The following is a 27,962-nucleotide window of genomic DNA, read 5'->3' as shown; positions in this document are numbered from 1 at the left end:
TTTGGAATACTAGTGAGCTTCATGTGAATGGTCAGTCAGGTAAATTTTGAATAACAAGATTTCATGCTGAAGGCTCTGTTATTATCCAGTTAGCTTTAATAACTGTTTATAATGCTGGCCTCTGTAGTAGAAGTAATTTATACTCAAGAATTTTTTGATAGATCAAGTGTTTCAGGTATTTTTGTAATATTTTTAAGGTTTAGTAATTTTCATAAGGTTCATAAGGCTTAATTATTTTTAAGGTTTGATAATGCAGAGTAGCTTGAAGCAAAAATTACAATTTTCATGGAGTTATGCCATTTGTATTACATTAAAATTTTATTTTGGATTTGTGTGCTCATCGTTTGTATGTTGAAGTAGACGATCATATTGATCAGCAGTCACAAATGTGATCCACGGCATAACAAAATCACTACTAAGTCAGGATGCAAATATATTTAAAATTCACTCATCCATTTTAGTCCAAATCTTTCGTGAAATAGCAAACTAATATATATTATAGAACTTTAACAGCATGGCAAGCCAAGAAATAATAAAAATTGCAATTTGTTTTTGTTTGTTATTATAACAATCAAAAAATTATTTGTCATCATAATTTAATATGATATACCAGTGGTAAGAGGTGATCTTCCACTTATATCAAGTAGTTGAACTGGCACCAGTAGTTTCTGATAACTGGATTCTTTTTGTCGGTGTCCTCCTCTCCTCAGCAAACCTTATTAGCTTCAACCACAATAGATTATTCCAAATCTAATGAGATTCATTCAAAAATGAGCATTACGTAATCACAGAACATCTATCACTAATTGTATTGTCGATATGTCAAGGTCATTGCCTTGAATGATCATCTGCTACTTTCTGGTTGACATCGGCTGCCGATATTCTACAATTAAGCCCTTTAGTTCACTTCTTACCGTGTGAGGTCATCTGGTCAGCTCATCTGAAACCAACCTACCTGTAGGTAGGCTTCTGCATTCCTTTCAGACAGCAAAGAAAAAAAACTATTTGCTGTCTGTTAAGTTTTTTTGCAAAGTTTAGATGAAACATTTTTATTTGGCTGCTATCCGACTTCTAATTTGTGTAGGGTATTGTTAAATTTGATTTAAATTACTAATTCGTGTAAATAAATACAAAAGTGCCAAGTAAGTTAGACAGTCAACTAATACATTCTATCAAATATGCGTGGCTAATGACAGAACTCTACAAAGAAAAAACTAAAATAATGTTTTGTTTGGATTTTAATGTAAATTTTATTTTATAATCTTTTTGAAAAAGAGCAAAGCATAATTGCACTTTTTTATGTTTTTAAAAATATTTGATGTTACAGAACTCTTGATTACAAATAAAACAAATGATTATTAAACATTCAGTTTTCAAGATGAAATTGTTAAGCCCAAAATACACTTTCTTTGTGAATTATTACATACACAAGGTATGAACTCTGTAACTTGCAGTGAACTTGGTGCAGGTAACAGTGAAACCGTTAAACCTGTTCAACCTCCTAATGCTACAGCCTAAATATGAGCTCCTTAGGTTACAGATAAATTATAACCAACTACCCAACACAACTTGAGCATTGTTATATTTTAAAGTAAACATTTAATAGTTTTTTATTTATTCATTTCATCATTTTTTCTATAAAAAAATAAAAAGAAAAGGCGATTTTTTTGAGTTTTGTATACCTTTTTGGTTTAAACTAATTCAAACTAGTATAACGTGTTTTCCTTTTTTCCACACTTAAATAGTTTTGGGAATGTATTTTTAAACTTATGATAGATTTCAATTAAATTTTTTTCCTGTTTTTACCATTAATATGTAAGTAAACAAACTGATTTTTAAAGCGGTATGAAATAAATTGTTCTCCAAATAAATAATCTATGTTTAGTAGCTTACACAACTTTGCATCATTTTTATCCATAGATATAAATATTTATGTAGTGGTGATAAACTGTTTTTCAAGCTCAGTGTATGTGTATATATTACCTCAAAAGAGACTATTTGAAGTTGTTAGGATGATATACTTTTTTGTCCATAACACGGGTGCATTTGCTTCAGGTTGTGTATTCTCCAGGCTTTTATTCCTAATTGATTTGGCCTTTGCACCTATCAATATTAATTGTCATACGAGAGAGATACTTAATTAGTTTTTGGCTCGTTACGGGTAGCCAATCATATTATGAGCTTACGTGATGGCAAATCCAATCAATAATGTTCACTCCATTGAGGTGTTCTTATGCCAGGCTACAATATGCATTTTGGTCTCGTATTATCGGTAATCCATAACTACTAAACAGCTTTTAAAACGTTGTTACCTTCTAAAATAAAATTATTGAGCAGCGAGGCAACATTGCTGCTAAAGGTTCATCGAGAGGAGATTTGCAAAGTTTATTGCGATCAATATTACAGAGCAGCTCTGGGAGATATGTAATAAAAATTGTTAGGAGAGTGAGAACCGTGGGCAAGACTTATTCTCCTGAGAGTGGACTCGATATTTTACGTTTTGTCTTCTGGCTCAGTGGTTTGCCTGGGCACGAGTGCTTTTCCAACCACGGAACAGCAACAAAGGGATACGCTCTGGTAAACTATTGTCATGTAAGACTGGCATCGCCTTCTTAAACGAGAGTCAGCATGGAATATGTGGCAGCCAGCGAGTCTCCTGAGGAATAGTGGTCCGTGTCTTGCTCGCTGTTCTTAGATCTGAAGATTCAGAGCACTCCTGACCAGCCACGCGATGAGGAATAATGCTCAGAAGCATCTGCGCCGAGGAGCGATCGGTGGTGGTGGAGGTGCGTGTAGTTTTGAAAATAGTCAAAAGTACATGGATAGGTTTTATGGTGGGGAAAATACAAATGCTCTTGCTTGTATTATGCCCGAAGTGTTGAGGGAAGAGGCGGAGGAAAGGTTGCAACAGCTTAGACAGCAGCGACAAGGTCTGCTCTGTATTTCTCGCTTGGGCTCCTAGAGAATTTATGTCTATTAGATTATTTATCCTAAGTGTATTTATGGCAGGACCTAAGGCTATTAAAACTACTTGTTTTATTATTTCAAACTAGTTATTTTAGTTGAAAATTGTTTATTATTCTCTGAAAAATAATGTAAAAGGAGAGGTTTTGGAATAAGTTTAAGTTCTGGAATTTTTCTCATGGTAAGTAGCCAGTTTAGCCTTAATCTGTAAATTACCGCATTTATTAGAGTATAATTTATTATACAAAAATTTGTAGTGATTTTCAATCAAAAATTAAGGATGCACATTATAGATGAGTAAATATGGGTAGCTATATATCACGCTGTCGCCACAATAAATCTTTATTGTGGCGACAGCGTGCATGAAATCCTCATTAAAACAAGATATACCAAAAAAGTTTTTATAGCAGCTCTACATGCAGTTTGTTGCTTGGCATACACAATTTCACAATTCTTATTCAGCGTTTGATCTGTTTTTATAACCACGCCTTTGCCACTTTGCTGATTGACAGCTCTTTACCGGTAATAAACTATAACATAATAAATCTTTTAATCATTTCTGTATATCTCCTACAGTAGTCCTTATTTTCTATCTCAAATCTGAACCAAGAAAAAAGTGAAAACAAATTTATATCACTTTTTATTAAAACAATTAAGAGTGATTTAAGTTTAAAATTGACGGAAGGTTTTGCATGCTACATGTAAATCAGCGTGTGTGTTTACTTGTGTCTCTATGTTAGCAAATATTTTTGTGGCTGTCTGGAGGAAAGGTCAAGGGAGAACAGGAATTTATTGCACCAAACCTCATGTTCACTCCCATAAATGAATGAAAATGAATGAATGGGTTCCATGAATAAAGAGCTACTGAAATACAATAGCTAGTGTAAAGCTACGTATGTCTAGAGCTCAGTACTTCAATTAAAGCATGGCCGGTTTAAATATAAAAGAAATATTAATTTTCACTAACTTCAAAAAACAAACACGCAATCTCTACTGCAATTCATTTTAGTACTCCATTAACTCAGCAATTACAAATACGTTCAGTCAGGTCAAAAGCTATTTTCGAGTTCGTTTCCTCCGGCTCCATTTTGTGTGCCCCTTCAGGTAATTGCGGGCGTGGGGCTGATTATTGATCGAGAGGTGACAATGAGACGCTAACAAGCTATTGCATATAGTCAGTTCTCTGTTGCAGTTAGCAAACAGAAAAACATATGATATAATAGCCGTGCCAACGTCTCACGCAATCAATTCAGTGTCAGATGAAGAACCTGAGGCGGTCGATGCCCGAGGCATGATGACTACCTCTGAGACGCTAGGTTGAGTCTCTAGTAGCGAAACATGCTCATATTTTTTCCCCTCTTTTTAATAATCACTTCAAAAGTGTCTTCAAAAGTGTTTCACAGCTGATCTATTCATTTATGTAATGCTAGTTAAAATACTTAACTGAAGTTGTTTTTGAGTAAAAGTGGAAATATGCAGTTGAATATTTGGTCGGGTTGTAGGCGACTAAACCGGCTCTGGCTAATAGGGTGATATAGTGTGAACCAGTCTTAACTAGCAAACCCTTGGCCATACTACTGGCGAATATACAACCTTGACATAAGATGTTACTCTACTATCGCGCTCTGTTGAAACATGATCTGCTTGTGGGACCAGCGTAGCGCTTTGGTACTGCCGCACCCAGGTGTTGCTACAGTAAACTTAGTAAATATGACTATTGTACCATGTTCAGTACCACGATTAGCACCATGATTAGTACCATGGTTAGTACCATGATTAGTACCATGATTAGTACCATGATTAGTACCATGATTAGTATCATGATTAGTACCATGATTAGTACCATGGTTAGTATCATGATTAGTATCATGATTAGTACCATGGTTAGTACCATGATTAGTACCATGATTAGTACCATGATTAGTATCATGATTAGTACCATGATTAGTACCATGATTATTACCATGATTAGTACCATGATTAGTACCATCATTACTACCATGATTAGTACCATGATTAGTACCATGATTAGTACCATCATTACTACCATGATTAGTACCATGATTAGTACCATGATTAGTACCATGATTAGTACCATGATTAGTACCATAGAATAGTACCATAGATTAGTACCATGGTACTAATCTATGGGCAGTTAAGTTAGAACATTTGTAATAGACATCTTAACCTACAGAGCCAAGACTTCTGCTAGTTGCGTATAGAAACAGTTATTACATTTTGTAGCCAATGATGCCTGTTCAGCCCTGATACTGCTCTTTACAGATGTAAAACTCTTTAAGATGTAAAACTGTTTCCGTTAGCAGTGAGGCATGGGAACTATTACAGAGCTTCTTTATTCGTGTTCATTGCTCCACCCCCTATGACCGATGAGGTAGCCTGTCTTGACAAACTGTGGTTTTTGCAGAGTTGTCGCCCGTCGAGCAGGGCTAGCAAAACAACAGCTTGTCACAATACGCACTGTGCCTGATGCAGCAGCTGCACTGGAAGAGAGTTGTTCTCTTCCATCTGTGCGACTTGGCTGCAATGTTATGTCAGTTGCTCCATTGGTAATCTTAACATATTTACCGCAAAAATTTATGTAGGAAAAAAGAGATAAAAGCGTTTAACCAGAGACCAGTCTCTGCGGTAAACTTTAGTAGAACTTGAAAATAAAATAAATTAAAAATAAAATCAATAAGAACAAATAAAACTTACTGATACAAAAATACAAATAAAATAAACTGAGTGCACAAATAACGACATGTTTAGTTGCTGTTGTTGCCTAAGTTCTTAGGTTCTACTAAAGTTTACCGCAGAGACTGGTCTCTGGTTAAACGTTATTACCTTATTTTTTTCTACATAAAATTTTGCGCTAAATCCGTTATGATTACCAATGGGTCGACTGACATAACATCGCAGCCAAGTCGCATAGACGAGAGAACAACTCTCTTTCAGTGCAGCTGATGCATCAGGTGCAGTGCGTATTGTGACAAGCTGTTGTTTTGTTCGCCCCTCTCGCCAGGAGACAGCTCCGCAAAAACAACAGTTTGTCGAGACAGGCTAGCAACGAGGGTAATCTCGCACTCCTTGTTGTGAATAAAACATAAAAGCTCAAAGCAATGAAAAACAGACATATTTGGAATATATGAAACCCATATGGTATTGGGAAGCCATTCTAAAAAAGGTTACATTATCAAACAACAGCAACACATAAAAACAACTCACTTTATGGTCTTTGACTTTTTTCTTGTTTCTTCTCTGCAATTATCTGATTGAAACACGGTTCCTTGTGAGTAAGTGAAATGCGCAGATTTCAGGATTGATGACATGCAATGTTTAATTGACCCTTAATTGACCCCTAACTGAAACCCTGTGAGAAACACTGTGCTATTAATAATGTATGCAACAGAATTCTATATTTTATGAGATTGCTTTTGTAATTTGCAGTAAACAGCCATTTGCAAAATTTTTAAGAAGTCGTCTTTAATATCTGTTGAACCTTTCTGATGCAACTGTAAGTTGCAGACAATAGGAAAAGTGGTAATAGTTAAACACAAGGGCAGAGGTTATGGGAGGTAGTTCAGAAATTGTCAGCCATGAAGCAGTGCCTGTTGAAGCACCTGCTTTAGTTTGCCAGTAGAGCAGAAATTTTTTCTTCATCACAGGTTTCAAAAATGTTACAGGATTCTTTTATGCCTTGTGACTTAAAAATACTGCTGTTCCTGTGGTCCGCAGCATTTTATCCGTTTAAAATGTAATGTCCATGTTGCCCACTGGCAGCACACTTTTTCATTTCTAACTCTTATGATTTCATTTGACCACAAGCCAAACATCAAAAGATGCTCAGATGCCATTTGGCTGCATCTGACATTCCCAATCTATTTTTAAGATCAAAAGTTTTGGTGCTTGCATCATTCAAGTACAGTTAAGATGTCAGTAATAATCTTTAATGGCAGCATGATATTGCTGAGCAGGTCATAAATCAAAGGCAGCATTATAAAAAGAAAGATCACATATAAAAGTTCCCTCTATGAATATTAACAGCTGCCTAATTGAATTCTCTTTTAATCTTTTCTAGTTAACAGACCAAACAACAATTCATAGAAATATTTAAAGCTGGTATTCTTCATAATCACCTAGATAGTTATTTTTGTTTTTAAACAGGTCCAAAAAGTTTGCAGACACTTGCTATCGATTGACAAGGTGTAGAGGCCCTCCTATGCAGCTTAATTGACAGCCAAGATTTTTCTCTGCTCTAATATAGAAGCTCTAATATAATTCTCCGCTCTAACATAGCTCGTATTAGAATTGGACTGTAGCTTCAATGAACTTTTTGTTCAATATATGAGCAGCCTTGGCAACGATTTAGCATAATGCATAGTAGGTGCTTGACAGGTGCTTGACAAGTGCTTGGCTATGTATTGCTAGTACGCAGATACTCCAAATGTTGTCAAAACTATAGCCTTTGTATTAAACTATGTTTAAGTGATACAGTCTTATGATCATGTTTTAAGTTTTTAAACTCTCTCAAAACAAAAAATTCGCGTATAGACATGAAATAATTCAACAAGTGTGATTGGCTGAATGAATACGACATAGCATTGCAACCAACCTATGGCAGATCAAATTTCTTTTCAGCAATTGCTCGTTTCTCATTTGTTAGTATTCCCAGTATTTCTGCTAATTATTTACAATAATATTCTTTTTTTTAAGAAGCAGTAAATCTGCTGAGAAATAATTATTTATTATTGTTTAACAATGAATTCTATTGGCTGGCCTCAATGTACCACTGATGTTAGTGAGTGGCTTTTATGTCTACTTTAATCACAGCTAATTGCAGACTAAGTATGAAGTATAAGAGCTTTTAGTTTTACCTGCTTAAATATGTTTTTTGATGCTATAAAAAGGCAACTCGAATGCGTTAAATGTCAATAGCTGATGGCCAGAAGCGACTGCGGTATAAATAGTTTCTTTCCCTGTAGTCTCATCCATAAGCTATCATAGACATTAACACTATTTGTCATTATTACAATAACTGTTGAGATGACACAGATTGGAGTGCACAACATAGGAATAATTTTTTTTCTGGCAAATTAAAAAGTGAGACATCAGTTAGATGGCCCTACGTGAGAAAATTATATTCGTGTGTATTTAGTTCATAACGGGACTTTTTTGTACAGCTAAGGATTTTTTTCTAGTAGGTTGCTGGAAAACCTCTATTCGCTCGCCATCCTAATCCACTTTTCAAACCTTTCCCCATAGTGGCAGTCAAATAGAGGTGATATTCAATAAAAGGTTTTACGATACTTCCTGCAACTAGAAATGCAACTTGTTTCAAGTTGGCAATTCTAAACACGATACTTAACTTTGCTAAAACTCATTTTCTGTACTTTTACTGTTTAAATTAATAATAAATCAATAAATTTACAAATAAAATATTAAGCCAAGCGCAAATTTATTATTATATTAATAATATTAAGCTGCGCATAATGCAGAACAGTCTGAAAAGGTAGCATAAAAAGTTGAAGAGCTCAAACAAAGTTCTGTTTATTTAAAGCACTCAAAGGTTAGACATCATTTTAACCGTCAGATTCAGCACAAAGTATTACTAAATTTACTGAAGTTGAAAGGGGTCATTTTTGCATTCTGTAATAGACTGAGAATAGTAGCCCTTCCCAATCTTTTATTAGTGTACAGATATTCTTAGGAGTACTGTCCTGCAACCTTGCGAGGGGGGGGGGGGTGAGGGGGGGTTGCAGTCTCGTATAAGATTTACTAGCTTTGTGGCTCACTCAATATCTGGTGTTTAGGTTGCCATTGCATGGTTTATGTAACCATGGCAATAGCGATGCCATGATTGGCTTTCTGATGTGTCAGCTGCTCATGTAGACAGGATTTATGCACCGAGTCAATTTTTGCGTGGTTATAGAGTTGCCATAATTATCCAAGAGGATACTTGTACGTCTTAGAGAACTATGCTCTCAAGCAGACTTCAAAGGATTATATGCTACAAGTATAGTGGTTACTGCCCAGACTTGAGTGTGAAATCAAATACTCTTTGTAATATCCGTACGTATCAATCTGTAGTTATGCATGGCCCTTATATTGATTGGAAAGTGTCAAGAACGAGCGCCTTTCGACGCTTGTCACTATATTACTATTGTAAGCTTCTGCCAATAACTTTGTTTGGTTTCTTCAATGTTCTCCATATTTTTCTTCTGCCGTACATAATACATCATTCAGACTTCTTTGATCTGGACAGAGCGGCTTTCATTATAATATTTGCCTCTCTGCCCTAAGCTTGACTTCTATCTTTGTTAAGTTCAATTTTAGTATACATGAAAAACCAAAATTTTAAAAGGTGTTTCATTTTTCTCATGTTTATTGGAAAATAAAGCTGTAAAAATGCTTAAATTTATAATAAAAGATTATTGTTTTTATTTAGGCGTCTCAGAGAGAATGTTGATGACAAAATACTAATAGTTGACCCACTACAAAGATACCAGCTTGTTATATTGGATTTAAATAGAGATAGCCTACTATCGCTAGGTTATCAGCATACAGGGATAATGTAGTGATACACCCCCATATGGCGCTGCAATGCCACCATAGAAGCAGCCATGTTGCTCTTATTCTGTAGGGATTCAGTGTCGCTGTTTGGAAAAGAAACACTCGTGTAATACGCCATCTTTGTGTTTTGGAAATGGCCTTAGCGACCAAAGGCATCGCACTAGTGTGTGTGTGTGCATAGTTTTTTTCTGATTATCCTTGGTCTGTTTGGTCCTTGACCTTTTAAATATACAACCTTGACATAATATGTCGCTCTATTATCGCGGTTTGTTGAAACAGGATTTGCTTGTTGTATCAGCGTAGCACTTCAGTACTGGCGGACCCAGGTGTTGCTACACTATATGTATGGAAACTTACCAACCTTGGTTATTGTACCATGTTCAGTTTGTATATATCTCCATATGAACCAATCAATTCGCTGCCTTTTTAACCATATTAGTAGTATTGTTAAGCTTTTCTTCATCTTAGCATGCTTATTATCATTAGAAATTTTATGAAATTTGTTCATACGGAACATTCTAGATCAAACTAGTGTCTAGTTTACTTGCTTTTTAGTTTGGTGATCTCTTTTTTAATAATGTTGCTGTGAACGTGCGTTTTACACTGCCTGAAAATATTTGCCACTAGCATATTTGGTGACACAACTGTAGTAAACTGTTTGAACAGCAAGACTTTCTGTGTTAGCCGCATAAGTGGCCGTCTAAGCGGCTGAAATAAAAAACTGTCTTATTTTAAGCATTGAGACGCGGCTCAGCGGCCAATCAGGGCTCACATTGCCAAAGTGTTATTAATGACTAGCAGAAAATCAGTTCAAACAATTTTTTCTCGTCTTAATTCGAGCAGCTCTAATATACACACTAATTACCATAATTTCACAAAATTTATTTCAAATATCTGTTAAATACATAACGAATGACAAAATCTAAAGCACCATATTTTTTTTAAATAATCATCTTTGAGAACATAAACATAAGCACCTCCTCTGATAGTCATAGAACTTAAAGGCATGAATAATTGACTCCCAGAAATAAACAAAAATTTTGCACACATCTACATGCATGTATCGTCGAGCTTTGCTACTGCGGTGATGCAATAAAAAACCTGCACTGAATATCAACTGCTTGACTATTGGCTAACGAGCGAGCGAGCAATAAGTTAAACACATTTGTCGAGGGAGGGCTGTCTACAGTGCAGAAAAAAAATGGGAATGCTACATGTAAATATGCATCAACGAATATGATTTCCAAAGACACCGCTATTCATGACTAAAGAATTACTTTAAAATCAAATGAATGAAAGCTGATTTGCTAAATAACTATCTGCGATTTTTTTATTCTAATCGGTATTATATAAACAACTCAGGGTTGACCCAGATTGGTACTTACAACAGAGCATGACCTTGGAAGTTATTTTGAAACACTTACAGAGCTTCAGCTATTTGATCCACCCTGAAATTACTAGCATTAGTGAACTGTTATAATAAAAATGTGCTGCCTACAGGTGACCTTTAGTCCAGAAGGTCATCTTGTCAGCTTTTGTTTGTAATCATGATCGCATGAGTAGAATTCTGGTGGCAAGATTAATAGTAAAGTAATAGACGTGTGTATTGACGTGCGTCTGTCACAAGCATAGACCTATTAACTGTACAGTTAATAGGTCTATGATCACAAGTGACAATACTTGGCGTTAATATTTATTCATATCTATGGTGACTTGAGCATTTCTGTTGCAAACCCTCAAGGTTAGCCTTCGTATCATGAAAGTAACCAGCATGAAGTTTTGACCTCCAGTTGGGAGGATCTCTGGAGATGGTCATCCAGGAGACGGCATTGAAGTCTTTGAGATCGTTTTTCATAATATCTTTGAAGCGAATTCGTAATCTTTCTGTTTGTCTCATGCCTTCTTCTTGAGAAGTAGCGGAGCACCAATATTTTCGTAAAACGCAAGCTAAAGTGTATCGACTCGCAACAGCTCACAACAAGAATAGGTCTATGTTATTCACACTGTTCACTTAATAGTTTAATAGTGACCCACACCATATCACACCATGTCTAATTAGTAGCATAGCCAGAATTCTGTTAGATAAGCTGCAACATCGCATCTTCCATTCCCCCATGTTCTTGTCATTGTGCGGCGGAGAAGTAAAATCTTTATTGGAAGTTTTTCTGCTGCGTAGACTAATGTAATTGGGAGCCTCTTTCTATAATCAACAAAGATCAATTATCAAGTCATGGCTGTAGCAGCTGGTGGAGTGTATAGCAGTCGTTCATCTCCTTCGTTCAAACTGCTTATTCACTATGTTTCTATATTTCTATTCTTTTGCCAGAAAATGCTAATAGCTCAAAACATGGCACCTCTTACTTCTTTTTACTCCAGTTGAAGAAGAGTCAGTTTTATTGCTTAGCTTTATTGCTTATTGCTTCGCACTCAAAATTCAAATAGAAAACCTTTAATTTGTCAGCCATTTTTATCCTTAGTTTGTCTCCATTTCGTCATGAGTCGTGTCAGCAGTGTCTGATTATCATGAAATCTAAACAGGCCGGAATGCTAAGAAGTATATGTTATAAGATTGCGTGACAGTGAGAAACGCAAAGAGTCTGGATATGGTTTATATTGTAAGAGCTTGATCAAAGACACTTACAAATTTATAACTGTCTGTAACATATTAGTGCAGTCAAGCTCTTACTAAAGACGCCTTCTGCTGGATTACATATACAGGCAGCATTCTCAAGTATTTTATGTTTATGCAATCCGTGGGCAGATCGCTATAGAGTCAGCCAAAACTTCTACTCTCCGCCGATCTTACTACAAATGGCGAAAAACAAGAAGAAAAACGCTCATAAGCGACGGGCTAAACAACGACGCAAGCAGCGACACAACACGATATCAGGCAATGAAAATGATGGAGAGGGTGAAAGCAACAGTGATAGCATGAACAGTATTTTGTTGAATCTCGGCATCACCTCGGCCGCTGCATTTTATCGACAGAATACTCTAGTTGATGAAGAGGAAGAAGAACTGGCGGACGATCCACTGATGAGCTGCCTGAGTGCAAATCAACCAATGGATTCTTTGAGAGCCTCCGCGAGATCTCACGAGTCAACCATCAGCCGGCAATGTATTTCTAACTTAATTAAGTGATCTCAGGATCAACTAATATATTTTTATGTTAGATTGTTGTTTGAGCTTTTTACTATAGTTTAAATGCATAGGTTGAGCAAGGACAACATTTTTTGGGCTAAAACTAAAAAATGAATTTGTTTTTAACCATTATTTTTTCCGTAGTGCAGGGGGATACCAATTTGGAGTTGTGTACACGTTGAGCTACCGTGTGATAAGTATTTCAATGGACATTCACGTGTTGTGGGTTGATGTTGGCCCTTTGCTAAAAAGGCTAAGGAATTCTGCATCAAGGTCATAGCCATGCACTCCTGTGTCGCTTAGCAGAACGCTTTTAAAATAAGAGCAACTAAAATGTAAAAATGTTTAAAATGGAATAGCTCAGATTGCATTTTCTTGCGCATTATTCACGAGTGTTGTTCCCATCTCTTACATGAATGAAACACTTTTTAAAAATTTCCTTGTAGCGAAACTCTCTTGACTCGTGGGTTTTAGAAGTTTCTATTTTGCGAATGGTGCAAACTTGCGAATTAACTGTGTATACTGAATAAAATAACTCTTTCAAAGGATCCACTCTACAATCTGGCGCTACAGGTCGGACAACTACTTTCCGAAACTATCGCGCTCCTACCACTAGTAGCGCTTGGTGCTATGTAGAAGTGAATTAAGATATGAATATTTCATGAGGTGACCTTCATCTCTGATCAAAAGAGTCAAGCAATCAAAGCGAGCTTTAGCGCATAACCAGAGGATTGTAATGTTGTACAGTCTGATGGAATTATTCGTGCGCGGATAGCGGAGAGCAGGCCTCACATTCACTATGTTTCTATTGTGTGGATAATGCAGATTAGGAATTGAGTTGTTGATGATCGCGCGTTGAGCTGCTGGGAGCATGAGTTGACTTTCAATGAACATTTAACAGATTAATAAGGAATTTATAATAAAATAAGGAATTTTATATTTCTTTAGCGTTTCTCATTTTTTGGCAGCTGTCCACAGCTTCTGTTACTAACTAGCTACTCTGCTAAGCTTCTGAAAGTCTCTTGGTTTCTCAGAAGTTTTCCATCAATGTGATTTTACACAATGAGTTCTTCAATCAGAGGTAACAGTGTAAATGTCTCTTCATAGCTGAATTGAGTGTTGGGCATCGTTTAAAAGTATAAGAATTAATTGAATACTATTCATAAGATAATTCAACTCAGAGATAATACTATTATTATTATCTTCTGAGTTGAATCACATCGAACTGCTAAAGTTGACATAAGAGTGACCGAAGTTCAGAAAGCATTTTCTTATTCACCACTCGCAAGTTCTGTTTCCATATTTCGCAAGCATGAAACATACAGTAAAAATATGCAAGTATCAAAACTTCATTGACTTGCAGGTTTTTGTCGTTTCCATTTTGCAAATGGCGCTAGCTTGTGGAGTAGTTGTGTCATGGAAACATAGTAAATAATAGAACCAAATATCTTTAAGTTTGAGAAGTAACTCATCTGTAACAACTAGTTGCAAGGAATGACTACAGGATTTTGCAGTAAACTCAGAAAATAAGCATCACTCTAGCTAATTCTTATTCTATTGTTGCACAATTTTGTTTGTTGAATTCGGAAACATGAGGGAGTCAATTGTTTGTAAAAATTAGTCAATATTGATGGTTGTAATAAATTTTCCAACCACAATCGCGAGCATCAGTGGGATCTTGCTGAACTAAATCGAGCACAACTAAAATCACTCAATCGCAAGCTCTTCAGTTTCCAGTATATCGACTGATTCCCTCAAAACAAGAGTCCAGAGCTGTAGTCTTATGTTTACACAGCGTGTGGCCACTCTTTTTATACTCTTTTGTTTAAAGAACCAGGTAGAAATCCAATTTACTACAAAAGTTAGAAGGCAATTGTGTGAAAGCCTCTCTGTCTCAAATTGAGCTGGGGTTTACATTCAGCTAGTTGCCTTCAAATTTAGGCTCTCTTAGTTCTCTCACCAGCTTCTGAAACAACAAAGAGAGATGAAACAGCTGCTTTTAGACTTGATATATTTATCTTCTGTTGTACCTTTTTGTTGATATGTTAAAACAAAACCCTTTTACTATCTCAATATTTTGGCTATTCAAACTGGTTCGTATGTTGACTGTTTCATAGAGCAGTTTACAGCTATGATAGACAATCAACTCTCACTCTGTTGGTCTAATAGTGTCAATGCTCGGTACTAGCTAAGTTCTCTCTCTCTCTCTCTCTCTCTCTCTCTCTCTCTCTCTCTCTCTCTCTCTCTCTCTCTCTCTCTCTCTCTCTCTCTCTCTCACTCTCTATGAGAATTGAGCGGGGCTTCACTATTTCCAAAAATCAGCAGATGATTCGTGTCAATATTTCAAATAGGCGATTCACGATACCGCGATATTATTACATAAAAAGCTTGTAAATTCATGTTTATATTTATTTGTATATTGTAACTTGAAAAGAAGCTGTTTTGCGATCATGATAATTAGAGATATTTATTTCATGAATGCTCATGAAAGGTCACAAAAAAATATATTGGTAGCATGCCTATATTTTTTCCAGCATTTATAAATCTAGGATAGCTAACGGAGGGCCAAAAGAAAATGGATCAAATGTTATCACTTTTTGCCACTATAACCTTTTCTACGCATGATCAAAATGCTTCGGTAAATGGTTTAGTCAGTTTCAAAAGAAAAAAGAGAGTGTTTGCTTAGAGTTAAATGGCAGACCTAGGCTATCTAAAGGTCACATTCAGCAGCCCTGCTGTTGCATTTGCCTAATCAATAATGTAATCAACCATCGTGTAATAAAATATAGCATCTTAAATTTAATTTCATTTGGTCGTGCTAGCGGTGTGCGCATTCTATTAAAAATAGAGCAGTTGGGCAATGATCAGCAGTAGAGAGAGAATGTCATGCCAGACATGATCAATACTACTTTCATATCAATAGGATGGTTTGCCGTAATATTGTTTTATTAAAGAAGTTATGTGTCCATGCGTCATTTCTTTGAAACAAAAACATTAGTGAACACACCCTGTCAAATTTCGTAGCATCTTAAAAACTTCCCCCACTGTGCTGTGCTTGAGGAAGTCACCATAACTGGAAAAATCTCTAGCTGATAGATTAGGGTTAGCAGTGTATTGTAAAAGTAGCAGGTACACCGATCTAAGAATTACGGTACGAAATTTGTGCATCACTTATTTAAACATCAAAAGTTCGAATCAGTAGATTGTTTTTTTTATTTTTACATAAATTCGGAGAGTTTGAAAAGAAAAGTCTGAGAAGGTTAAAATTACTAACTTTTCATAGCGAAACAGACGTGTCACTCTCATTCTTTCATGGTTCAGTATCGCTGCTTGGAAGTGAAACACCAAACGATGTGTCGTCTTTGTGCCATGAAAATAGCCTCAGCGACTAGCGATGTTAAACTTGTTCGTGTGCATAGGTCTTGATTTCCTGTTGCCTCACATTCAGACATGAGGCGCTGCACAGCCGTCACTCTAATATCATGCCCTGAGGAAGCATGGTCTGCTTGTCGGCATTGGCACTATTATAGTTGTATGAAAGTTTTGTAAATATGTAAAACTCTCTGTATGATGTCATTCAATGATGGCTGAGCATTGCACAAGCTGCTGTTATACTAGTTGAGTTCTTAGAATCTGCTAGTAGACTGGAAGCTAACTGATTTATGAAGAATCATGTTACTACTCTGATGGCTCCATGTTGTCCTTCTCAATATTTTTTACTGCACGGAGTCCTGTAGTGATTAATTTGAAAAAATGGTAACGGAAAGTTAATAGGCTCGGTCTTAAACTCTCACAGAATATTGGTAGATTTCATCAGAAAGTAGCAGCATTTTTAATCGAATGCCATTGTTTTTGATGTTTGAGGTGATCTGACTGCCAGGGTGTTTTAAGGTTAAAGTTGACAAAACCTGATCATGGTTAAAACACTCAGAAGAAAATACTTGCGATATGACATCACTAGTTGCTATCATTGCCATAGTTTATATCAGCTATCTCGTTCAAGCTACAGTGTTACGCGTCTCTATGTTGTCATTCTCTGGGCGTCATAATCACACTTTCTCTTGATCTTAGATTGAGATCTCTTGATCTTGATTTTAACTGTGGTGCAATTTTGCGTAATTTAATCTTTAAACATCTTGGTAGTCAGATCACCTCAAACATCAATAATAACTGCAGATGTTATAAAATAACGATACTTTCTGGTAAAATCTACTAAAATCTGGTAAGTTCATTTTTAACATAATTTCTGGCAGTGTGCCAGATGATCTCATAACATATGGAAGGCTGGTATGAGTGCAAAGCACTGTGGACATTAAGGTTTAGTGGATTTGTCACACAAAGCCTCAGCATGAAGGTGCATTTACACAAAACATTTTATTAGAGTTGTCTCCTCATGACAAAGTCTGTTTAGTGTGAAACAAAAAAGGTTTGTAAAAACTTTGTCCCAGTTGCTGACACAAGATGGGTGAAACACAACGTACGGTGTTTGTCCATTTTTCGACGGCCTTCATTGGAGATGTAGAACATGTAACCAATCAGCTCTCACGGTGTTAATAGCTGATTGTTATTTGCTAAATTATTCGTACCTTCAAAGTATCCTTGATGACTGCTATTTAATATATCCTCATATATATATCCATTCTATTTTAATTTGATAATATAAAATAAATTATATTTTATTTTATAAAAATAAAATATTTCATATTTTGTCCTTTCTAATTTTACCTACAGCTGACTTTTGATTGCAGCTCATGCAAGGTCCCATCATCTCCATAGCTCTAATGACAGATCACACCCAGAGCCATCTGCACCTCCTATAGACGGTGTCGACTCTCCAACTCCTCACCACATGAAGGAGGAACTGCATACTGCTGATGCTAAAGAACCAACGACAAGTATGTCAGTCTGTGTACATGTATCTGATAATAGTTACCTTCAGGTAATTAAACTTACACTGAGAGATCAATGCGGTGACACCGAAATGTTACCATTGTCTTTACTAAAAAACTTGAGTACATCTACAGTATATGTTGGGATGAAACTAGATGTTTATTACTATTTTACTTAGTAACAGTAATATCACAGTATATATGTATAGTATATATACATATATACTATACATATATGTACAATATATACGTATAGTATGCATAACGATGGCACCGCTGTTACTTCATATCAACTATGGTCAGTTCCAACGATCAATAATGATCTACTTTTGCCTTGGTGACATTTCGAGGCAGTTCAGATGAACTTACGCAAAATTTTAGTAGATTACTAGATTTTATTAAAAAGTATCAATGTTTTTGTATTATTTGCAATTATTTTTTAAGTTTGAGGTGATTTGACTGCCAACTTGTTTCAATTTTAAAATCGACAAAACTTGATCGCCGTTTAAATGCTCAGAAGAAAAATACACGCACAATGATGTCACTAGTTGCGATCGTTGCTATAATTGGTATCAGATATAGCGGACAAGTTACAACGTTATGTCTCTCTATTCTGTCGGTCTCTTGGCAACTACAGATGTCATAATCACACTTTCGCTTGGTCTATTGATCACAAGTTTTATCGATTTTGATTTTGAAACATCCTGGCAATCAGATCATCTTAAACATCATAAACAATTGCAAATGATAAAATAATACTGATACTTTCGGATAAAATTGACTAATATTTGATGCAAGTTGATTCTTAAAAGCGACACAAGCTTTTCTTAGCTAAATGTTTCGAAACCAAATAGCATACTTGCTTTCCTTCTGCAGCGTGGTACTTTAGTGTATAATGAATATATTGACAAATATAGGCTTTAAAATGTGAATCATGAATCGTGAATCAAAATGTGATTACATCACTTTGAATAAGTTGTTTTTGCAACTTGGCGCTCTGTCAAAGCTGGTTGATCAACAGCGGATCATCCGGTAAAATCTAGAGTCAGTTGGTTTAAAGTTTTCTGTCAGTGAAAATTTTAGTAAGTTGTTTTTGCATGCTTTTGATGAAGACTATCCAAACGGACTACTGATAAAGAGGGTGACGGCATGTAACTTCACACAATATGAAAGGCAAGATGTTGAGAGAGGTTTCTGTGTCACTTATTGCCCAAGAAGTGACATTCTCTGTCCTCGACCCGAACCTGAGTATGTTGTCCCAGAAGCACTTACTAAACGTGGTCTACAGGTTAGTCCAACTTATGATCTTCATGTTCTTTTTTCTTCTGTCACTTTTAGATAACTTATCTATTATTATTGTGTCTATAAATTGGAGATACTCTATAAACAGGGGAGTCATTCTATACTCTCTAAATACTCTATAAACAGGGGAGTCATTCTATACTCTCTAAATACTCTATAAACAGGGGAGTCATTCTATACTCTCTAAATACTCTATAAACAGGGGAGTCATTCTATACTCTCTAAATACTCTATAAATTGCGGTAGTCACTCTATACTCTTTAAACACTCTATAAACAGTGGTAGTCATTCAATACTCTCTAAATACTCTATAAACAGGGGAGTCATTCTATACTCTCTAAGCACTCTATAAACAGTGGTAGTCACTCTATACAGTAGCCTATCACTATTTGTCAAAACAGTAATAGGCTACTGTTAGAGAATTTACAGTAGCCTATTACTGTTCAACAAGTCTGTTGTAATAATAGAGGTGAGACAACTTCTAAAATATTTTAATTGGTTCTATATGACTTAGAGTATGACATAGATGAGGATGACAGGTAGATTGAGATTGAAACTACTTTTAAGACTGTTTAAAAGTTTTGATTTCTATGGCAGCTGTCACCAACCGTTCCCATTTTATGGCAGCTGTCACCATCCGTTCCTATTTTATGGCAGCTGTCACCAATCATTCCCATTTTATGGCAGCTGTCACTAACCGTTCCCATTTTATGGCAGCTGTCACCAATCATTCCCATTTTATGGCAGCTGTCACTAACCATTCCCATTTTATGGCAGCTGTCACCAACCATTTCCATTTTATGCAAATTAATGCTTCTCAGCAAATCAAGTAGATATTAGATAACTCTCAACCACCAGAGCTGTAGCATCATTTTCACTTACGTGCAGGAGATTAAACTGTAGTATATCTGAGTTATACATAAACAAAGATAAATCTGTTATTATTGTTTTAAACCTTTTTGACCATTTGGAACAAAATATGAATGTTTAGATTACTTGCTGGCAATTACAGGTATGAAAATATATGTTTTTGTTTTACTGTTTAACTATCCATTGTAGCTGATGTCTGTCTTCAACACTGAACGTTGCTCTGTTACACGTGGATCATCAACTATGTATTTACGTTTATTTATTTATCAGTCATTATTTATAGTCTTATTACTTGAGCTTACTATTAACCACAATCTTATTGCAGGTAACAAAGAGTGAGTTTGCAGAAATATTGCACTCTCTAAATGAAGCCGCCAATGTGACTTTTTTTGAAAAAGCTGTTGACTGCACCCTACCTTGCCTCTTTCTCTCCACAATCTTGGTGAGCAAAATTAGTAATAAAAGATTTTTAGAGCTTATGGCAGCATGTTGCGTCTTCATTGAGTTATAAGTTTTAAAAATAAATAAATAAACGTGTATTATTGAGATGAATAGCTAATCCAATATAAAACATAATTGCTAGAAAAATGGTGAGCAAGTTCATATTGTAGACATTTTAAGTGGCTCATAGATGTGGACAGAGCTTGAACAAAATAAATACTTGCGCATGTTTATAGATGACACACTTTTATATCTATACTAGGTGAATGCCCAGCGTTGCACAGGTAATAAATAAGTTTTTGCCTAAAAAGCTTATTTTCAAATGGCTAAGATTCTTTTTCCAGTGAGTTTCAGTAACTTAAGCTAGTCTAAATCTTTGCTATAATAAGAGCAGTGTCTGTCCTTCTGAAGCCAGCATTAAGAAAAAGATTGCGTAATGATCTCTAATGGAATCATGATCTTCAATCGTACTAGATGAAGCGTAAAGTGTGCTATGATAACCAATAGACATTAAAGCTTGGCAGGTGTAATATGTATGCCGCGCATACTCATTCCATAGTATTGGAGGTAGGCTGTGTGGCTTAGGGTTAGCTTGCCTGATTGCAGAGCTGGTGGTTTGAAGTTCAATTTTAGTTCGCAACGGTTTTTCGTCCCTAGGTTTTAATTGTTATAATTGGACACATGAGCGACTAACGTTGAGGGTTATATTTAAACTAGCCAAATTCCCAGCGTTGCAAAGGCAACAAAATAATTACCCATCGAAGTTTTTTTAACTTACCTCGTAGGCTACGTACATGTAGTAGTGCAATTCTTCACTAAAATGATAGCCGTGTTTAAAGCCAGTTTAATAATTGTTAAGTTACCCATAATACTCAATCATGCTAGTTAATAACCCTAGGCACTTCAAACGTGAGAATTTTAACCGATGTAATAAATGTCATCACAATCATTCATCACTATGGTCAGTTGGATTTGCAGTGTAGTGGATTAGCTTGCTGGTCTGCAGACCTGGCAGTTCTGAGATGAAATCCTTTGTGAAGTGGATTTTATATTGCTAAAACTGAACACAGAGAGGACAGACCAACAAACAGCAGACAAACAAACATTGAAATTTGTATACATAATTAAATATTAATAAATCTCACTTTGCCATTATGTGTCTGTCTGTTAGTCCATTTAAACGCAATGGGTTTCTACATTTTTGGGCAATTTCATCCAAACTTCACACAAATATGCTCTGGGCCATACGCCAGCTGGCTTAAAATATTTGATTTCAAAGCTTTATCCCGATAGCTAGCCTTTTAAGCACTTACCTGCGAGCTATTTAATTGAAAATGAAAGAATTTCAAGGCATCGTCAAGTCAACTGCTAGTCTATAATGCAAAAGTTATCCTATAAATACTACCATTGAACGAGTTCACTTTGGTGTTAACCTGATGTTATTTTTGCAGACTGTGAGTTTTATCAGCTGCTCTCTCTGGTTCCTCGTGGCTGGTGTTACTCACCACTATCAGGATGATAGAAAACAAATCACTTCTTCCCTCTTCTGGAGCTTCATGGTCCTCATCTTCATCATTCCAGCGTTTGTCGCTTGCATCATGGTTTTCTTAGTCCTGCATCTAGCTAACTATGTAAGTGGTTGCTCAGTACACTCACAGATGCAGCATGCGTCATAATTTAAATTGTACTTATGTGGAGTTGTCTCATCTTGAACTGCTACTATTACTAATGACTGTTGTATGATAGTTGTATGGCAGGTTTTGTATGGTCACACGTCAACGTTTGAGTTTTCTGACAGATGATGCAGCATATGGACAGATATTTAACACTATCCCTGACATTATCTTCAACGTACAGCAATTGAATCATAGACAAGGTTTAAGAGAGTGCACAGTATAAATTACTGTTTAGCAAATGTATGTTATAGTACTAGAGAGACAACTTTCAAAAAACCTGTATGTGAATTGGCTCTGTGTATGACATGTAGATTGACATTAGAACTATAGAGCTTTGTCCGGTATGATAATAGAAAAATGTTTCTTGGGACATTGAGGTATTTTCAGTAAAAGTTTAGAAACTTATTTTAATTTAAAATAAAAAGATGTATCAAAATAATAAAATCTATACAAGCTACGTCAGTTTAACCTTCACTTAGTTTTGATTAGAGTAAGTGACATTACGTATCTCTACTTTTACTTCTGAGGCTACTCATCACTTGGCCTACACTTCTGTTTACAGTGAAAGCCTTTTTTATTGATTATTATTTGGTTAGTTTGATTTTTATGCTTGACTTTTCATACAGCTTCTTATAATTTATTTGTTTTAACAACCTGTCTAGTTACCTGCAGTAGTTATTAAGCACTGTTCATCTTTTTTTACGTGTAAAAGGAACTAAGCAGATAACTGTGCATTTACATTTCATCTATTTTCTTCAAAATAGGACAGTTTTAACATTTGAAGCAGTTTTTGGAATGAACTAATCTAATATGTAAAGGATTTGACGGTATTCTGATGAAAGGCCAAGAGGTAGCTCATAGATAAAAGATTATGTAAAGGGTTTGACTGTATTTTAATAGGAGGCCAAGAGGTAGCTCATAAATAAAAGATTATGTAAAGGGTTTGACTGTATTTTGATAAGAGGTCAAGAGGTAGCAGATATTGAAGGCTGTCTAGTGTATTACAGCTTATAAAATGTTTTCAACAAAGCTGTAACATATTAATAGTATTTAATATAAAATGCTGCATAGTGCTTGGTGTCAAATCAGACAACTACTAACCAACCCTAGTTTAAGTTTATTTGAAAAAATCATTTCAATGTTTTGCTAGAGGCTCTGATCTCCTTTAGTTACTATGCGCAATAATCTATTACTTGACGTCTTATTATAGAAATACTTAAAGTACAGGATAAAGGTAGAAGAATTCAACAAGAGATTCAGAGAGACGAATCTCGTTCTGCATGTGAGAAAAGGCTTTTGGACTTGCTCCGGCAAACTTAAACTCTTTTTCATTTACTACAACTTTGAGGATTGTCAGGTGAGCACCGTGATGACCTTGAGGAGAGTCTCGGGGCAAGGCTGGGATGACATTATTATTACAACTGGCATCATGCATAACAAAGAGGGGAAATGTTAGGTGATTTACCTGATGTAGCTGAAGAGAGAGTGTAGCAAATTATAAATGTTTGACCAGAGTAGTATCAAGTTAGTCTTTGGATGTAAAATGTTTTGGGTTTGGGGTCTCATCAGACTTTAACTGTAATCTTTGCGGTAGTAGGAGCGGTGTCTATCTGTGGAAAGTCACAGTTAAATTTGGAAAAATAGATTTTATCGCATTAGATTCAAACCTGCAGCATGGAGTTTGGTAGACGGTCTGTCATCTCCAGCAATTAACTGCCTAGCGGCTTGGTGGAATACTTGTGCACATAGTTATTACACATGATGATCTCTCACAGCGCATTGGACTGACAGTGTACTAGTAATAATAATAATTATTATTATAATAACTATTATTATAATAATACTTATTATTATAATAATTATATTATTGTAATAATTTTATTATTATAATTATTATTATAATAGTTACTATTATTATAATGATAGTTATGTTATTATAATAGTAACAATTGTTATCATAATATTAATGATTATAATAATAATAATTATTATTATAACAATGATATTCTTATAATAATACTTATTGATATTATTATAACTATTATTATTATTATTGTTATAATAATCATTATTTTTACAGTAATAACGGTTATTATAATAAGTTATTACTAGTTTTACCTCATCTGCTACCAAATTATTTTTATTAGACATTATTAATCGTTCGGTAAAACATAAAATTTGACAATTGGGCATATAAGTTGTTTTAACTTTTGAACCACTATGGCTGTAAAAAGATTTTTTACGTCAAACTATTCAGCGTAAAATTCACCTTAATTGATGCTATAAAAAGTTTTAAAATGTGTCCCAGAATGATTTCAGACACTTTTTTGCCCCTTTTTCCTACTACTCTGACTGACAACTTCAGCGTGTTCCAAGTCCAATGACTTGTCACTATTACCATAGCTTTTGGCATTATTATTATTGTTACTATTATTATTTGAAAATTAAATACTCAGTGTTGCTAGTACTAATAATCAAAACATTATCACCAGAAGTCCAATGTTTAAAATTTTTGTCATGACTGTCTATTGTGAAGAAGAAATTGCAATAAAAATGACAATCTTTGCGAAACAAAAACTAAGCTTGGTGTATTCTGTAAGCTTTTATCTAACAGCTTATCACAGGCAGATCATTGTTTTATTTTGTCTAAGTGCAAGCACGGCAGCGCAAGCAAGCTAATTATTTAAATTAACTACCTGCTAGTCAGAAACGTTTTGTCTCAGGCCTGCTAAAGCCTTGGCCATACGCAAATGCTGTAACTGGCAAGCGCTACACAGCTGGATCGTAGTACTCAATGGGTCATCTGGTTTTGTAGGTATTTCGACTAATCAGGATTTAAGATTTTTTTCTCCTTTCCCTAGTGCACAAGGTGTAATAATTGTATTAGAGAACCAAGGCTATGCTTGCAGATATTTCTGCAAATATTTTAGCATTTGCTGAAATAAGTTTGATATAAACATTTATGATTTATTGCCCTAAGTTAAAAAAAAGTAGTTTAGTTATTTTCTGTTTTTTTAAACAGCAACTAATTTTGTCGCTTTTCATGAAGTCTTTTGTATTTCTTGCTTCCTAGTTAAATTCTGTAGACTATAGGCAGCAAATGATATAAAATAAAATCTACAAGTGGTCAGTTATTATAGATAATAATGATATGTTTCATAACGCTGTTTTATTGTTTTTAGCAAACACTCTACTGTCATGTTCATGATGATATTGTCAAAAGTGCTGAATCCTACGGCGGAGAAAACGAAAAACTTCTCAACGATATCGCGACTGTGAAACTGGATAAAATCATGGTAAGACAATTTCAAGAGAATTATCCAGCAAACACGCAATGTATACTTTATGAATAAATCACCAGACCTCGACCATGCCCTTTTTATTTTCTGGGATTTTTTAAAGTTTCGTGATAATTTTAAAATTTGTATAAAACTTTTGAAATGTTCACAATGCATAACATTAATGAAATAATTAGATTAATTAAATATTTTTAAGTCTTCTTAGTGACAACTAGGACCACTATTGAGTAAGATTATGTTTGAAAGTAGAAGAAAGGAGATAAATGCCGAGTTAGCTATAAAAAATGATTTTTTTCATCCAGTACTAATCTTTTCAGTTATGTTGTAACCATATTGTCAACCAAAGTATTTGGCCAATATAAAAAATTAAAAAACAAACAGGCTGCTTGCTGCTGACTTTTTTAATAATGAATTAAGTTTTCTTTTGCAGAAACGTGTAAACACACTAACGAAGAAGTTCGAGTGGAGTTACTTCGATGCTCTGACTACTAACAAGTTGCCTAATGTTGACCAAAAAGAGCACAGAAAAAAGGTAGGATTTTTGTGTTTTTTTGTAATTTAACTGTCTATTCTCACTGTGTATGCTGCTCTGACCCGTTTATTGTTCCTGTTTGAATAATGTCCAATCAGAAATCGATTAACTTGTCAGATTGTCTCCAAACAACAAAAATCAGAAGTTTATTAAAGATGAACTGACATAAAAATTTTATTTTTTTAATTTTATTTTTTTTATTCAATCTGATAAAAGTTTTTCTTAGAAACTATCGGTATTTTTCTGTCATTTGTAATTGTTTTCAATGTTTGAGGTGACCTGACTGCCAGGATGTTTCGTGATTAACATGAAAAAAACCTGATCGTGATTGAAATGCTGTCTAAAAAAAACATTGCGACTGACCTCTTGCTATTGCCGTATAATAGTTCAACTTGCTACACACATATTTTCATCTGTTATAACTAGTATGGAATCTATTTTGTGAATATTGCAGGTTAGCACTTGTTATAAACAGTTACATGTACTTAATCACTATGTTTCCATTATGCGCAGTACTTCGGAGTTGCGCTCTCTTCGAATCATGGAAACGGTGTCTTCGCACTGAAATCACTTCGCACTGATCAGTGCGAAGCCAGTGCAAATTCGCAGCAAGGAAACAGCAATTGCGCAGTGGCTGGTCATAGCTCTCATGCCGTGGAGACAGATTCTTCCAGCGCCATAAACTAGTACAAAAGTTATCCTGCTTATCTTGTTTTTGCTATTCTTCCGATATTTTTTCACTTAAATTTAATTATGGTCTGCTCCTACGAGGATGATGAAGTGGTTACTTTCCTGGACTTTGTTATCGATACCAACACTTTTCGAAAAATAGGTGGCAAGTCCTAAAGTAGCATTTAAGTAATATATTAAATAAATATTTATTAAAAATATATTATTTGTAAAAATTGTGTTAAGGTTTGTAAAACATTGTGAATTTGTATTGTAAATAAAAGTATAATGATGACAAAAGCATAAAAAGACCGTTTCTCATGTTCGGTATGCGTGATCGATTCCATGTATCCATCCAGCAATTCGATTTATACAATTTCTCTTCTCTGGCTAATTTGCTGAAAACCACTGCACAGCTTGTAAACGTACAATCCCCTCGATTTGGAAGGGGTTGTATCGAAGCACTGTGCATCATGGAAACATAGTGAATGTGAATTAAGTTACATCTATTACAGTAAAGTATCCAAGGGCAGCTCACATTAAGACTGTATAGTTAAGATTGAGTGTATGCGTGGTGCAGATGTTGCTGTTCTTATCATACAGGATTACAACTTTTAAGTTCACCCAAATTCTAAAAACATTTTTTGTAAATATTAGCCTAGACAATTGTCAGACCTAATCAAATGTTTAATATCTTATTTTCTCAGAGGTCTGATGTTATTTTAAGATTTATGATATGTCATATTTGAGTAACACGAGTAGAATTCAACATTTTGTGTCAAGGTCATACTGATGTCATACCTTATTTTGTAGGGAATGTGTTTCTGTCAGTTTGTGCTGCATAATGAGCAGAAGTCAAATCCGCCAACTATAGTTGACCATGTAAAGGGACAAGTTGTCTCTCTAAAAAAGAATGCCTTGAAAAAAAGCCATAAACGGCGTGATCCGAGAGATCTGCTTCCACCACGCTATTTGGCACCAACTCTTTCTACAAATGGCACATCGCGGTTCTCTGACAAGAAATCATCAAGTGTCACATTTATATAGAGTAGAGATCACAAGAAGTGAATTATTATGAAACATGTTGATATCGTCTCTATTAAATGGGTTTCTCTCGTGCCCACTGACAGAAGCTCAAACGAGATCACAATATCCTTAATCACATTTAATTATCAGTAAAACTTCTTTAGTTCATTAGTGAGGCATGTCATAAAGTAATGAGAATAGTTGTATCTGCAGATGGTATCTAGATCTTTTTGGAGTTATCGCTTCATACAGGTTTAATGGAACTCCTCTGTTTACATTGTCTTAGCCAGCTCAAAGAGCCAAAGATGACATCAAGCATATTAAACAATTTGTGTAGAAGTTATAGTGCACAAGCATCAATATAGTATCAAAATATTATACAGTACTTATATAATTTTATAGTATTCATACAAAGTACTTATATACAGTACAGTTATATTGTATTTTATAAACAATATGTAATGTATATAAAAAACAGATGGTTTTGACAGGAATCATGGAATATTTATAGAAAATCAAGTTATTTTTGTAGAAATTATTTCGAGCTTATTATTTTGCTGTATTTATTTTTGTTCACAGTCCC

General features: G+C 35.1%; 1 protein-coding gene across 1 annotated transcript in view; it reads left to right on the top strand.

Annotated features, from left to right (window-relative positions):
- The window catches only part of LOC137402788 (uncharacterized), an 81,945-nt gene that overhangs the window by 53,930 nt on the left and 53 nt on the right, over positions 1–27,962 (top strand). Inside the window, exons 9-16 of the mRNA XM_068089294.1 lie at positions 17,424–17,570; positions 18,677–18,852; positions 20,062–20,178; positions 21,629–21,808; positions 23,064–23,210; positions 25,036–25,149; positions 25,583–25,684; positions 27,167–27,962. The exon at positions 27,167–27,962 is cut by the window's right edge and continues 53 nt beyond it. Coding sequence (XP_067945395.1) covers positions 17,424–17,570; positions 18,677–18,852; positions 20,062–20,178; positions 21,629–21,808; positions 23,064–23,210; positions 25,036–25,149; positions 25,583–25,684; positions 27,167–27,400 — 1,217 coding nt within the window. The 3' untranslated portion in view covers positions 27,401–27,962. The remainder of the gene's footprint in view (positions 1–17,423; positions 17,571–18,676; positions 18,853–20,061; positions 20,179–21,628; positions 21,809–23,063; positions 23,211–25,035; positions 25,150–25,582; positions 25,685–27,166) is intronic.

Source organism: Watersipora subatra, chromosome 8 (assembly GCF_963576615.1).
Source record: "Watersipora subatra chromosome 8, tzWatSuba1.1, whole genome shotgun sequence".
Classification (NCBI taxonomy): Eukaryota; Metazoa; Bryozoa; class Gymnolaemata; order Cheilostomatida; family Watersiporidae; genus Watersipora; species Watersipora subatra.
Note: the sequence above shows the minus strand (reverse complement) of the source record. Positions and strands in the feature narration are given on the sequence as shown.